Below are 16,108 nucleotides of genomic sequence, written 5' to 3' on the forward strand. Positions count from 1 at the left end.
CAAAAACTGTCTACAACAGAAGCCATCTTCTCAGTGCAACACTACCAACCCCCAGAGGACAAAGAAAGGGAGAACAGGAGACCTATTCCCGATCCCTCATCTACAAAACAATGTTTAGCTAGATAACTCCCCTCCTAGTCTTCGTGCAGTTCATGGTGGGGGGTACTTATGCAAACCAAACCAAACCAGTGTTGTGGAAAAAGCAAACAGAAACTGGCGACACCACCACTGCCCCGGAGGTGCTCCCGAGCATAAGCTCTACCCACTTTCCGCCTAAGATCCCCATCACAAATCCCATGGGGGAATATGCTGCCAATCTGCAACAGGGAAAAGGATACTCCTGCTCAACTGATATCAACACTGGCCCACAATGACCACTATTTCCAAAGTTCCAAACAGGTAATTGAGAGAAGAAGAAAAATAAAAACAGCACCAAACTCACCATCTTTGTAATCCGTCCTAAAATGCCATATCCGCAAACAAGACCTTACATTTCCCCCTTGGACAAAAGTCATTGAATCATGACCACACAACGAACAAGCTGTGAGATGGACGAGCCCCTACTTGTCACAAACCGGCTCAGGGAATGTGACAAAAGATGGGAGACAAGTCAGGCAACTAGTTTAGTTATGCATTTAAGTGATAACATATTATCAAAGACAGGGTGAGTGTAAAGTGGGTGTTTGTATGAGTAGCAGGCGAGAGACAAACCAAAACTGGGTCTGGGTGGCTCCTGGAAGAGAGAGAGAGCAACGAGGAGTAAAGCCTGCTAGCCTCTGTGGAGACACTCACAGGTGTCCCCACTTCAAACTAACGACCCTCCCTGACTGCTGCTGGGAGAGAGCAGACACAGAGCAGAGAGGGAGGGGTCGTCTCATCATCGAGGATCAGGAAGAGAATTCATCGACTAGGCTAAGGGCTTTCTCTCGCTTCAGACTGGGGCCTTAGTGGAAAAGAGTGTGTGCCAGAAGAAAATGAAACATTGATGAGTGAAATATGATTTGTATTTGATTACCTGTACAGCGGTTCTTTCAAGTGGCTTGTAACAATGACTTATTTCTTGGAATACTTTTCTCTATTTCCCTCCATGTTTTGGGGATGTTAAACTATTTTATTTGATGCTTGTTAGGTTGTAGCCTAAATTTCTTGAGCAGAAATTGACTAAGAAATTCAAGTTTTTCCTCAGAACAGGGACAGTGTTTTTTGTTTCCATCTAACATTGTTTTTATCTCTTTTCATACCTTTATTCTCTCCCTCTCTTCCTTTCCTTCTCTCTTTTCTTCTCTTGCCACCCCGACCCCCTCTTCCACCTCTACCCTCCCCTCTCCAGTCTATGTAGATGGGAAGATCCACCACATGGCCTTGTTGGTCTCAGTCACTGTGTGCAGCATCATACTGGCTTTCATTATAGTCTTCTGCTACTTCAGGTAATAACATGTGACCATCAAATGCACACAAATTCAGATAGTCTTCACCCTTTTCGCTACAGTTTCCAGCAAACAATGTCAACAGAATATGAGTATACCATGCCATAAAAATGAATAAAAACGGCATAGAATAGTATGTCCTAAGAAATGTCTTTTATGTCATTAAAATCTAATTTAAATAGTAATTGTATGGTATGTCATGATACTTGAAGTTATTCTGAATGCTTCTGTGTTCTTCCAGGTATAAGCGTCAGGAGTCTCGTCCTCGGTACAGTATCGGTCTGGAGCAGGACGAGACCTACATTCCCTCCGGAGAGTCTCTGAGGGACCTGATCGAGCAGTCACAGAGCTCCGGCTCAGGCTCAGGGCTCCCTCTGTTGGTGAGATACACAAATTGCACCTAACACCTGTTGGATCAAAGCAATGAACCCTGGATCCCCTATACGCTCACCCTAGGGCACATCAATATCACATCAATCATTCTTTATTACATTTTCTCTCGTGAATTACCATTTAGGTTGTATGTGAGGAGATAATGGTGGTCATTTGATACTTATTACTTAGCTTGGGGAGCACCAGCAGTGGCTCAGTCAGTAGGGGCTTGGACTGGGAATCGTAGGGTGGCGGTTCAAGTCCCCGAACAGACTTGAAATATGGAAAGTGGACTGCTACTTGGAGAGGTCCCAGTTCACCTCCTGGGCCCTGCTGTGGTGCCCTTGAGCAAGGCACCGGATATCTCCAATCCCCATTGCTCCCCGGGCGCTGCACGGTAGCTGCCCACTGCTCCTAGTACTAGGATGGGTAAAATGCAGAGGACCAATTTCACTGTGTGTGCTCTGCTGTGTGCATGTTTGTGACAATAAAGAGGGTTTCATCCTCCGATTCTCTAACCTATATCCATCTAAGGCTCCCTAAACCTTAGTTTGGGGTTCCCATTCTGAAATTTAAGGAGTTGCATTTCCTGACATACAATGCAAAACACACATCGATTTAATAACTTTTCTTAAAATCTAAGAAGTTAGACTCTAAAGTGTTTTATATCTTTTGCTTCCCTTTAGGTACAGCGAACTATAGCCAAGCAGATCCAGATGGTGAAGCAGATAGGCAAGGGGAGGTATGGAGAGGTGTGGATGGGCAGATGGAGGGCAGAGAAAGTGGCCGTTAAAGTTTTCTTCACCACTGAGGAGGCCAGTTGGTTCAGAGAGACTGAGATTTACCAGACCGTTCTGATGAGACATGAGAACATCCTTGGTAAGATTGGCTTCTTTCTGTCATTTTTCATGTGTAACCTCTTCTAATGCTGCTTCTTCTGCCTGTTTTGTTTTTGTCTCATTCACCTCCCTATTTGTCTGTCTTTGCAATTTTCCCCTGTCTTAAAAATCGATTAACATATACTCTTAGTGCTCCATCATTCAATGAATAAAGTTACAGGGATTTGAAGCAAAATATAATAAATTACTTTTTCTTATATAGTTGCAGCAATCCTAAATTATGGACTGTCAGATGGATGAGTTGGGGTACTGAAACTTTACCAATGCAAGTGGGACTGTCCATTGTTAATGTTGCTGCACCACACTGCACTCACTGCCAAAAACGATCAATTATGGCCCAGAGAATGTACGCCACAACAAATTACAATGTAGACAACAACAGACTGCAAACGAAAGATTGCATAATTAAACACTACAAGATGCATAGTAATTAAGAAGTCGGGCAAAAGATCACCTGCCAGTAAACTAGAAGACAGACTCTGTGGAGCTGCTGTGCATAATGTTGGCTACAGTCGATACTGCATGTTTTGTTTTTTAATTAGACACTGGGATCATCAAATTCACCAAATAAGGCAAATGTTAAAATCCTAAAATTAAGTTCAACTTTAAATCCCTAAATGACATTATATGTATACTGAAGTTGCATGATTTTGGATAAAATGAAATGTATTGGACTCATCTGAAAACTGTTTTTTATCTGGTTCTGCTCAAATTCTAGGATTGAGCCTAACCTATTTATCTTCACAGCTAACCTTACAGTGAAGACAGACTCCCTGACTCCTCTCTTCACTCTCGCTACATTCTCAGGTTTTATAGCTGCTGACATTAAAGGAACTGGCTCCTGGACCCAACTCTACCTAATCACTGACTACCATGAAAACGGCTCTTTGTATGACTACCTCAAATCAACCACTCTCGACAATAAAGCCATGCTGCGACTGGCCTACTCCTCTGTGTCTGGCCTCAGTCACCTCCACACTGAGATCTTTGGCACCCAGGGCAAACCTGCCATTGCCCACAGGGATCTAAAGAGCAAGAACATACTGGTAAAAAGAAATGGGACCTGCTGTATAGCTGACCTGGGACTGGCAGTCAAGTTTATAAGGTGAGTCAGTCAGTCACTTTTGTTGCTATTAAGCATATTTTCCCAAAATATTCCTCATTAATTCTTGTCTTGAATTCACATTTTGCTGAATTGTAAGCTTTGGTAGGTTTGGTTTTCATAAATCAGAATACTTTGAACTTCTATTATCGCAGAGGGTTCAGTAATGTGCATAGTTCATTCATCTTTAATCTAAAATTGTTACTTTGATCTCTGCAGTGACACCAATGAGGTCGACATCCCTCCCAACACCAGAGTGGGCACAAAACGCTACATGCCTCCGGAGGTTCTAGATGAGACTCTGAACACAAGTCACTTTCAGTCATACATCATGGCTGACATGTACAGTTTCGGTCTTATTCTCTGGGAGATCGCGCGGCGTTGTGTCTCAGGAGGTAAATCTACTTTTTACTTACATAGTTTTATATTTTTGGTCACAACTCCTTTTAAATGCCACAAAGAATGTACTGTTTCAGATGGCTATGCTCTATTGATTTTGAAATCTTGATACATGACCAGAGTGTGTTTCAACTGCATCTTATTTGTTGTAGGGATCCTTGAAGAGTACCAGTTGCCATACCATGAGCTAGTATCTACAGACCCTTCATATGAGGACATGAGAGAGGTGGTCTGCATCAAGAGACTACGACCATCATTTCCTAATCGGTGGACCAGCGATGAGGTAAAATACATCTAAATAGTCCATAGTCAACTCAGACATGCTATCATACACACACAAACTAATGACCTTCCTAACATAATCTGTATCTCCTCAGTGTTTGAGACAGATGGGGAAGCTGATGACAGAATGCTGGGCCCACAACCCGGCCTCCCGCCTCACAGCCCTACGGGTAAAAAAGACACTTGCCAAGATGTCAGAATCGCAGGACATCAAGCTGTGAGCAGGCCCTTCCAGGTGTGTGTTTACACAGACGCGGAAAGGGCACTTACTGTCACACTGGCTCTGGTCCAGGATGCAAAATCTTTGGAAAAGGAGGTGGAACAGGAAGCATGATCACCACTTGGAAATCGCAGGATCACAAACTACGAGACCAGATGCACAGAACACGAGAGTCCGGGTCCCCCTTTGAAAAAATGTATTACAGGATTAGGGTGGTTAACTCAAAGTGAAACTCATTAAAAACAATCCGTCCCACCCTGTTCTGGCGATCAGAGGAGTTGAGTCATTTTCATTTCAGACTAGTTTAAGGACTCTAAACCAGTTTCCTGTTCACATGCTCCAAAAGCCCTGGAGAAAAAGAAATGTAAGTTAAACTTGGTACTGTAGCTGCAGAAATATGCCAACAAGCTACTGACTAGTGAGTGGAATACTATATCAATGCTTTCTGTGAAAGCTAGCCTACCTGTAGATGAAGGTCCCATTGATAAAGCATTAGGCTTATTGCCTCATGACACCTCCTCTCTAAACACTGTCAACTCACTACTGCCTTTGTTACAATTGGATTGAACACGTCTGTCACTCTTGATTTGCCTGCTTTTGGTTGCAATGACTGACACTGTGGCAGAAAAAAAGTGTATGTTGAGGCTTTAAAAGTTTTGTTTTGTAAGATTTTCAGACACTGAAGAAAAGGTACACCTGTTTTTTTTGTTATAATGGGATATGACATACAGTGGGGCAAAAAATTATTTAGTCAGCCACCAATTGTGCAAGTTCTCCCATTTAAAAAGATGAGAGAGGCCTGTCATTGTTATCATATGTATACCTCAACTATGAGAGACAGAATGAGAAAAATAAATCCAGAAAATCACATTGTAGGATTTTTAATGAATTTATTTTCAAATTATTGTGGAAAATAAGTATTTGGTCAATAACAAAAGTTCATCTCAATACTTTGTTATATACCCTTTGTTGGCAATGACAGAGGTCAAACGTTTTCTGTAAGTCTTCACAAGGTTTTCACACACTGTTGCTGGTATTTTGGCCCATTCCTCCATGCAGATCTCCTCTAAAGCAGTGATGTTTTGGGGCTGTCGCTGGGCAACACAGGACTTTCAACTCCCTCCAAAGATTTTCTATGGGGTTGAGATCTGGAGACTGGCTAGGCCACTCCAGGACCTTGAAATGCTTGTTACGAAGCCACTCCTTCGTTGCCCTGGCGGTGTGTTTGGGATCATTGTCATGCTGAAAGACCCAGCCACGCTTCATCTTCAGTGCCCTTGCTGATGGAAGGAGGTTTTCACTCAAAATCTCACGATACATGGCCCCATTCATTCTTTCCTTTACACGGATCAGTCGTCCTGGTCCCTTTGCAGAAAAACAGCCCCAAAGCATGATGATTCCACCCCCATGCTTCACAGTAGGTATGGTGTTCTTTGGATGCAACTCTGCATTCTTTCTCCTCCAAACACGACGAGTTGAGTTTTTACCAAAAAGTTCTATTTTGGTTTCATCTGACCATATGACATTCTCCCAATCCTCTTCTGGATCATCCAAATGCCCTCTAGCAAACTTCAGACGGGCCTGGACATGTACTGGCTTAAGCAGGGGGACACGTCTGGAACTGCAGGATTTAAGTCCCTGGCGGCGTAGTGTGTTACTGATGGTAGCCTCTGTTACTTTGGTCCCAGCTCTCTGCAGGTCATTCACTAGGTCCCCCCGTGTGGTTCTGGGATTCAGTTTTCCCAGCCTGGTGCAGGTCTACAATTTTGTCTCTGGTCTCCTTTGGCAGCTCTTTGGTCTTGGCCATAGTGGAGTTTGGAGTATGACTGTTTGAGGTTGTGGACAGGTGTCTTTTATACTGATAACGACTTAAAAAAGGTGCCATTAATACAGGTAACGAGTGGAGGACAGAGGAGCCTCTTAAAGAAGAAGTTACAGGTCTGTGAGAGCCAGAAATCTTGCTTGTTTGTAGGTGACCAAATACTTATTTTACCGAGGAATTGACCAATTAATTCATTAAAAATCCTACAATGTGATTTCCTGGATTGTTTTTTCTCATTCTGTCTCTCATAGTTGAGGTATACCTATGATAAAAATTACAGGCCTCTCTCATCTTTTTAAATGGAAGAACTTGCACAATTGGTGGCTGACTAAATACTTTTTTGCCCCACTGTATGCAACAGCATGTTTTCATGTAAAACTCAAACTGTTCTTTGTGAAGTTGATATTTCCAAATTAATTCTGTATAGAGGCTCTACACACCTGTGTTTCCTTGCCCTGTTTTTAGGAAAGGGGGCTTTGCAGTAATAATACCAATGAAGCAAAACGTTGCCACCCATAGGTCCGCAGCAATTTCAGAAAGGAAGGTCTGCCAAGGCAATCAGAAATTGTTGTACACTCACTGTATTGATGACTTCTCTGATGTAGTGATCTATTATAAATGTGTGGGATTGTGCCGGTGTTAGTTTAGGGGTTCCACAAGTTGTTTGCACAGCGGACTTTTTTCATTCAGAAACTCCCAATAAAATCTAGTAGAATGATGGTGGGTGGATATGTACTGTATGTGTTAGTCAGCCGGACCAGGCGCCCACACTAAAGATATAACACACACAGTATTGTTGAAAAAGCGACTGGTCCGAGAAAACATCCCCTATCATACCCAAAGCAACACTTTTACCCAGTAAACATCGAAAGGATCTTTCTTTCTGACCACCAGGCTGAATCATACATTAAAGTATATGTTGAGCTGATTCACCATAATAAACCATTTGCAGCTGACACACTGAAATCAAATGGCAGTTGAGTCATTACAATTTCAATCATCTGTGTTTTTTCAGGGGAAATTCTCCACTGATTCAAATTCTCACATGGTAGCAGTCAAGTATTAGGAAGCTTAAACAGCCTTACCGCCTTAGTATGAAATGTTTCTCAAGGTAAATGTGGACAGCTTTCATCATCACAGTAAGCACAATGTTAGGTTGTCTGCTACCACATCCAATCATTGTAAGTCTTTTTAGTCCACTTGTAAAATCCATGATAAACTTTCCTTCAGGTCAATGAGTAGTCTTTTTGTTTTTATAAATCTGCCAACTAAAATTGTGGGATTCTTTGTTATTGTCCAGGTTCTGGCAGATGTGTTGTGTTATACATGCCCTCGCTTTCCTCTTTGGATGTTGTGCCTTATTTAATATGTACCTACTGTAGTTGTCTGTGAGAGAAAGTGGTGTTTCTAATTCAGTAAAAGGCTGAACATTCCCCCAATAAAGTGTTTCACTCATGGACATGGCTGATTCACAGTTTGTGGTGGCTGGATGAGGAGCATACTAACTAGTCTCCCAGGTGCCTCTTACTGTTAAGGCAAGCTCTCCATATTTCCTTGTTTAAAGAAAAGTGCATGCCTCATTGCAACACAGTGGAGCTGCTGAGCACACAGCATGTTAAACAGCTACACCATAAGCATTTTTTTGTTTCCATTGCTTCGTCTACATGCTGCTTTATCCAAATACTCTTTGAGTTTGGCAACTGGTAATAGTAACACAGAAAGGTAAAAATCAAAGCATTGCAAATGACATGTATCTATAATCATCATGGACTATTGCTTTTGGAACCTTGCAGTACACACCTCAATACAACATGAAAGCATTCAACTATTTCGTAAAACATTTCTGTAAAAATAAGCCACCATAGGCACAACATATTATCAGCGTTGCTTATAAATATAATTTATTAATTGTCTTAAAAATTCTTTCTTACACTTTGTACAGAAAACAATTAGAGGAGATAGAGAGGCGAGCATACAACAAGATTGAGCAAGATTCATGAAGCGTGCCAGAATTAGCAAAAATGGACCAACACTACCCCGCAATAATCAAAACACCCCTTATAGTAAAATAAAAATGCACTTACAAGCACAGCTCTAGTTATAGACTTCTATCATGATAACCAATGCCAAATTTGCATAGTAGACACTGCTTTTACAAAAAAGGAAAGAAACTTAAATAAAAACTTGAAAACATACAAACTAAAATCTAACTGTCCTGCTATTCTTTTGTATTCTCAAATTTGCCAAATATAGCTGACAGTACACAACTGTACATATTGTGGATACAAAATATTTTGTACATACTTTGATATCTTAACACTACTTTTTTAAATTTCCACATCACGAAGGATCACTTTCTTGAGGCCCAACGTATGCGTTCCTCTTGAAACCCCCACCCTTAGTCTACTCCATTAACAAACAGTCTGACCTGCTGTATACCGTAGACTTAGAACATGGCGAGGATCAGATTATGGGCCAAGTTACACAGTAACACGTTTCTTACATCTCCTGACCAATCGTCGCCTTGCACACGTTAATCAGCATGTATTCTGCATTTGAGTAACTAAGCGATGTTGATGATCAAACAGAGATACTGTCATGACTTTTGAGTGCATATTTTCTTCTGAAATAAACTTAATGTTTAGGCTTTTATCCTCAAAACTAACGTAACTCTTCCCTTTGTTTCCTGACATCAGCAGTTACATTTGGAAACATAATAAAACATCCACTCCATCATTTAACGGTCTAATTTGGATGATAAGGCTATCCAAAATTAAAAGACTCATCAATTTGAGGCCTGCATGTCTTCGAGGTTGTACACCAATACAAGAGGTCAGATTTTTTACAAGCATATTTAAAAAGAAATGTTGTGTAAAATCAATATCTTAAGGTTTCTTCCTGCGTGGACAGCAACCAGAAAAAATACACCATGAAAAGGTAAATATCTGACCTTTTGTACTGGTATTTACTCAGCCTTTGCCCACTTTTCTTTAACATATCCTCCTCAGTATCTCCTCTACATACCTGATGTTCAGTTTCATATGGCGTCTCTCCATAATTCAGAGCAGATTCATAGATTTTACCTGTATTCCCTTTGAACTGAATTTTCATGTTGTCCTTAACATGGTCAATGTGGTTCGTGTCCCCAGGGGCATAAGAAATCTACTTAAAAGCCACTAAAAATAAGGCAGTTTTTTTTTTTTCTTCAGACACTGCTGACCCAAGTCTATGCACACATTAAAACGCCAGCCTATCCTCACAACGTTGTTATGCAAAACACAAAATTACACTTTATATTACATACAGTCGGCCCCTTTAGTTGGTATCTTGATTTTAAGCTCTAATTTGCAACTTTTTCAACGAAAACACCATGAGCTGGAATGTTAGTTGCTGCAGAACATTATTTTAGATAAAGGGCAACTAACTGATATGTTACAGATTTCATCCCCCCATACAGTTCACACCCATAAAAACATTAAAATGGCAAAAATATAAGAAATAACAATGTCAATGTAAGTCAAATAATAATGACAGAGGAACAAAATAATATTATGGTAATAAAGGTAATTAGAATGAACATGATACTCATGTATTTACACGTTTCAAACGATCAAAAATGTAAATGCTGTTATTCTTCCAAATCCACTGGAGGGTGCTAGTGACCATGATCAGCTCACAAGTGAATCAACACAATGTACCCTGAAGGCAGACAACACAACTGACATCCTGTGATGATGAGATGCCCGAAGATATGACAGAAATATATGTTATATATATTTTAGTAAATAAAAAAAGGATTTATGAAAATCAGTATATTGTGTATCTTTTGCGATTATGAATATCAACTGTATCACATAATACTATGGTAGTTTCTATACAAGTGTATTTTAATACACTTTGAGTTTCATCCCTTTTAGCCCTCTCTCAGTTCTCTCTTAGTTGGACCCTGTCCAGAAACAAGCCTGACAGTCTTTCAGAGAGACTTCTGGAACTGAGGTTGTGGTTAACCAAATGTGGTAGCCATGGCTGGAATTCCCAAGCCTGCAGCTTTTCTGCATCTGCACTACAGCTTCGTTCAGACAACTCCTCTTTGGGGCAAAAGGGAGCAGCAGCCACACTTTAGAAAACTAGTAAACGCTTGGTTTTATTTAAGGGATGCATGTCGCTAGAAGATCACTCCTGCACTCATGCTCATAGTGAAACTTCAAAAGTAAGTAAGAAACCTTTTTGCTGTCTCATTCACATAAAGATTATAAAATACTGTACTTTTCATAAAGTCTGCATCTTTGTCCTCTTTATCTGTTTATCATAAGTGTGATATTAACTATGCCTCAAGAAAGACAGTTTCACAAGTCTGAGACAACCATCCACTGCGGAAAACGAACAACTAAAAAGAAGTTGTTGCGTGCATCCATCTGGAGTGTAATCATCTTTGTATTGCCTTTAATAAAAAAGTACAATTTAAATGCAAGTGGACAGCAAGTAAACTTACCTGGACTTATGTCATCTAGACTTCCTGTTACTTGGAAGATTTAATATCTTCCATGCATTTGGAGGAAAGCCTCACACTGGATACCTAATGTATAACTTATTATGTCAGCCAACAATGGAGAAACCTGAAGTGTCGTGCTTGTTTCTGGTAAGGACCATTTGATTGAGAGTCACTGGGTAATAAATTCTGTCAGATGGAAATGATCCACACATATGGACAGCAGAATACATCTAGCGTTCCCTAGGAAACGATATAAAGACAACAAACTGTACTGGCGAGACATGTACAGACAAGGCTCACAGGTGAGGGATCACTTCATTTTCTCCCCTCTCATTATCTGTTTTCCATCCTGTTGGTACAGAAGATCACCTGCGGCCATCATTTCATGTTTACGTCCTCCCTCCCTTTTGTAATCAGTTTAGCATCTCCATGTGTTTACTGTTATCTAACTGAAGAGTCTCCTCTCAGACTCACTCCTCTTTTTCCTCACTCTACCTTCACCCACTCTTTTGTAATTAGTTTAGCTTCCCTCCTTTTATGATTCTGTTCCATTCCTATAGAATGGCTATAGGCTTCAAGGTCAGTGCCTCCACTGCCTCTTTTCTCTGCTTCTCTTTGTTCACTATAAAGTAACAGCAAGAAAACAACTAGTGTTACACCAGACAAGATCTTTTTTTCAGGTGTGTGTATGTTTTGTTTGTTCCTGATATACTTCGTTTTTTGTTGGGTTATATCTCCCCTCGGTCACACACAACACTCCAACGCTGGTCATATAAACACACAGATACACACAGTCTTCAGCACCAGCTTGAACATTTATCCTCATTGTTGCCCACCGCTGCAGCATCGACCGTGGGGAATCACGTGTAATCGTCTTCAGAGTTCTGTCGTTCTCAAGGTAACCACGTTGCTCCTTCACTGTTCTGTTGTCATGGAGAAGCTGCCGTCATGGCGGCCCATCTCCTCCAGCACAGCGGCCAGTTCGTTTAGGTCTCCATCGGGGAAGTGCTGGGCCTCCCACAGATCCAGGATCACTCCTGTGGGACTGGACTTGGTAGCAAAGTAGTTCAGATACCTGAAGAGTTCAGCGAGAGCAGAGGGACGACATATTTTGTGAATATTAAAAGACAGAGTAGATTTCCTTCTCCCACCTTTTAGCACTAAGTTACTTAGAGAAAGAGTCTTGTGTTCCTGGAGTTACATCATGAATCAACTGGGAATAGGAAAAAACTAAATTATACTATAGCCACATGCTGCAACAAAAAATCACAACAAAGACCACATCTTAATGTTCAGAGAGAAGTGTTGTACCTAAAAGTCTACAGGGAGAACAGCCGCAAATACACTTTGAATTACACAATGGTTGCAGAGAAAAACGTCTAATGCTGAACCATCTGTTAATAAAGTATTGGAGCTGCTTTAAGTATAAAAAAAGTCATCAGAGTTGCATCCCATGAGGAGCAAATGAGACTTTCCGTTCCTTTGTAAATCCTGTGATGGTACTGTTGGCACACTCTGCTCCTGTTTAAATACCAGAGACGTGTACATGACTCCTCTCCTCTTTCCTGTCTCTAAGCCTGCACTGTCTACAAACTTTTTTATTTCTCAAAACAACCAATAAGCTATTTTCATCACTTAATTAATAACTTTTTTTTTTCTCCTTACTTTCAGTCACAGCCTCCATCTGTCTGCATTATGTGATAGTGGTATTAAACTCTATAACTGAGATCCTGCTTTTATGTGTACGTGTGTGTGTGTCTGATTGGTCACCTGTCAAGGTTGAGGTTGCGGGCCAGCATCCTCCAGTCATTGCCTCTGGTTTGTGGTGCATCCAGACTGCCACACAGCTTTTGTCTGATGGATAAGGGAATACGGAATGCATTGGGTCCAACTAAAGTGGTGATATTACTGGCAGGGTCCATCAGGGACGTGTCTATGCACTGGAGATCCTGGCAAAAACAGAAAGAAACTGGTCAATTGTTGGTCTAAGGATATAATATCAGTTATTTCAACTAATCTTGGAGAGAAAAAAATCTGCACTTCGAAACACTGTTACTCCTTTATTCGAGACGCAGGAGAACAGGGATAGATCTATGGGCCATCCAATTGAAGTCTTAAAGTAACATATGGATAATTTTTTGTGGATACATGTGGCAGGTGGCATCAAGTTAAATCTGTCATATTGATATTTCAGAAATGTCTCCTTCCTTCTGGAAAATAATCTGGTTGTCTATCTGCTTACTGCTTTCGACGAGACCAATTCGAAATAAGTCTCCTAATTAATACAAGAGTGAAACAAACATAAAGATCTACTTCCCAAGCACTCTCTCTTTCCTGTCGCTGTCTATCTCTGTCTCTTCCTCAACCTTCATCCCATTAATCTACCACTGCTGGGCTGAGAGGAGGCAGCAACCTAATGAATGTGCCTTGGCAGAGGAAACAACAACTGCCACTGTTGATGTGAATGATCACTTTTTACTGCGTCTACCTAACAGAAAGCTCTCAGCTGCTGGGGATTTTCTGATGGATGCAAAGGGACATTTCTGTTCCTCTCTTAAAATTATAAATGCTTTAAACCTGCTTTATTTTCATTGTCAACATGCAGGACTCCGCCATCTGGAGAGACTACATCTTTTTATTCAACACATTCACAAAGAGACTCAATAAATACTGCTTTAGCTATTCAGGTATATTCACCATTCTTGCCAAACATACCCTGTGAGCATAGTCATTATTTTGTGAGATTGGGTATGACCTATTAAAATAGATTACAACTGATTAAACATAATACTACTACACTTTCATACAGTGACTTTCATTTCCCCAAAAGAAGTACACATTTTCATTGAGCATTTTCATGGTGCAGCTTTTGCCCCCCAAAACGCTGATTGTTTTGCAATAATTTGCCGGAAGGCGTAATGAAGTAAGTAGAGGATCACAGGAGAAATTCTGAAAAGGTGAGTGTTTAGACACTGTGCAAATCTTTTCACCTGAGAGCAATAACAAGTGTATTTTCAGTATGGAAATTTCCACATGAGAATCTACTGTAAATTCACCAAAAAACAAAACGACAATTGGACCTTTGATCAGTTTCACTATATGCAGTCAAAAACCAACATACCTGTTTAACTAAGGGGTTAAAAATCCTGTGAAAAGTGTGTGTGAAATAAAAGCAGTGACATTCCCAAAAACTGTCTGACCTTCACGTGATACAAAGACACACACACACACAGACACACACACACACACACACACACACACACACACACACACACACACACACACACACACACACACACACACACACACACACACACACACACACACACACACACACACACACACACACACACACACACACACACACACACAGTGACTTTGTGGTTACATGGATGAGCAAAATCAAAGAGGAGTTATTCCACTCGTGTTATGTGACCTCCAGCCCCGTATGAATGATTGAACAGAGTCACAGAACCATAGCAGGAACGCTGACTGTCTGACGGATAGCGGAAAACTTAGTGACTTTAGGACCTTTAATACAGGAATGAAGAAGTATAGTAAAAGGAGCGTCTGTCTTCTGCAGCTCTTTAATACATACAGCCAATGCCAAACAAACAGAATGTCTGTTTTAGTTTGTGCATCTGGATTTCAACAAACTTACCTCCTCCAATGTGCTGCTGAGCTGAAAGATCTGTCCTTCTCCCTCCACCTGCCGCACACACAGTTTGCAGCTGATCTCTGTGGTGGCTGGGCTCAGTCTCTCCAGGGTGAAGGTACAGTGAAGCGTTCTCTGACTGCCGCTCCACACCTGGTAGAATGGGATCTCCTGAAAAAAAAAAAAAAACATTGATGAAATGCACAATTGGCAAAGCAATTTCTAATCATGTAAAAGTGTTTTTAATAAATGTTATTATCAATGGTAATGCATCAAAGTGAAGGATTGTGAAGGTATTTAACTCTGGAACTTAATGCACTGTGACAACCGACAATGAGCCATGGTGCTAGTGTGAACAACATTTAATAAAGGCTACGCATTAGTGTATCATTGTTTGGCTAAAATAAATACTACTTTAAACTGTGATGTGTATGAAAAGCTCTTTTTCTACCCCGTGCATGATATACCTTAAAGTGTATAAGTAGGTGACCCTCTCACCTGATACTTTGCGATGAGTTTGCTCTTCCAGTGTGTGTGGGGCACGTCATGGATTGACAGTCTCAGATTGTGTGTGCTGTCTTTAAAGTTCAGGGTCTTTGGCTCATCCAGAAGCTTTCCTCCCATCTGGGTCTCCATCTGAAGAACCTCCTACACAAAATCACACAAAAAAACAAATACTTACTAAAAATGTTCTCAACTTTTTTCTCTCATGCTCACTGAAAAATATGTTGTTATCAAGCATTAGAGATTGCAGAAAGCTTTTATTTTGTCATCTTCAACAAAGGCAAAGCATCTCTGCCTTGTTGAATGTTCCCTTTAAGTCCACAGCACCATGAAACACAGGAACATTATTATTAAGTTACCATACAGGCATTAAGATGCTCAATAAAAACCTTGATTGATAAGGCACCACATGTGTTACTGTTGTTGTAAGATGTGGAAAATGAAGCATATATTTAATGTAAGACAGTAACTTTAAATGACTTCTATTGACTTTAGAAGATGACCTCAATGCGCTACGTTACTTAAAAAACACTACCTAAGTAATGACTGACTGATAATTCCATAGCCCAATTTTGTCTTTCCCATCACCCTTTTCTGCAGGCACAAACATACAAAGATTAAGACCTTTCCTTGTGCACTCTCTTTATAATTTTAAGAATACTGTAACCACATCACTCTTAGCATACTCCAAAGCTGATGCACTGCTCCTAATGTGGGATTTTGTTTGAATTCAATATCTCAGATTTCACCACATTAGTTAATGTAAAACTGATCCTGCCCATCCGATGTCTGTGCACATTTTGGGAACCAAAGGCAGCACATTTTCCTTTGCTGTGCTGCAGCTGTTTTAATAATACATTGCACACACAGTCCTGTGGGGATGTCTGCTCATCCTTTTCAATTGACTTCTGTATATCAAGTAAGCCCACACTGA

General features: G+C 40.7%; 2 protein-coding genes across 3 annotated transcripts in view; one reads left to right on the plus strand and one right to left on the minus strand.

The window, feature by feature from the left end:
* The window catches only part of bmpr1ba (bone morphogenetic protein receptor, type IBa), a 29,071-nt gene extending 23,576 nt beyond the window's left edge, over positions 1-5,495 (plus strand). The window contains exons 5-11 of the mRNA XM_063898335.1: positions 1,331-1,427; positions 1,669-1,807; positions 2,486-2,678; positions 3,506-3,803; positions 4,020-4,195; positions 4,352-4,482; positions 4,577-5,495. Of these exons, the coding sequence (XP_063754405.1) occupies positions 1,331-1,427; positions 1,669-1,807; positions 2,486-2,678; positions 3,506-3,803; positions 4,020-4,195; positions 4,352-4,482; positions 4,577-4,702 (1,160 nt within the window). The 3' untranslated portion in view covers positions 4,703-5,495. The remainder of the gene's footprint in view (positions 1-1,330; positions 1,428-1,668; positions 1,808-2,485; positions 2,679-3,505; positions 3,804-4,019; positions 4,196-4,351; positions 4,483-4,576) is intronic.
* Positions 5,496-8,398: 2,903 nt separating this feature from the next.
* LOC134874037 (netrin receptor UNC5C-like) overlaps positions 8,399-16,108 on the minus strand; it is a 162,093-nt gene continuing 154,383 nt past the window's right edge. For both annotated transcript variants that reach the window (XM_063898010.1, XM_063898009.1), the window contains 4 exons: positions 15,169-15,318; positions 14,677-14,841; positions 12,786-12,964; positions 8,399-12,090 (listed from right to left, as the gene is read on the minus strand). In XM_063898010.1, coding sequence (XP_063754080.1) covers positions 11,931-12,090; positions 12,786-12,964; positions 14,677-14,841; positions 15,169-15,318 — 654 coding nt within the window. In that variant the 3' untranslated portion in view covers positions 8,399-11,930. The remainder of the gene's footprint in view (positions 12,091-12,785; positions 12,965-14,676; positions 14,842-15,168; positions 15,319-16,108) is intronic.

Source organism: Eleginops maclovinus, chromosome 12 (assembly GCF_036324505.1).
Source record: "Eleginops maclovinus isolate JMC-PN-2008 ecotype Puerto Natales chromosome 12, JC_Emac_rtc_rv5, whole genome shotgun sequence".
In the NCBI taxonomy this organism is placed as follows: Eukaryota; Metazoa; Chordata; class Actinopteri; order Perciformes; family Eleginopidae; genus Eleginops; species Eleginops maclovinus.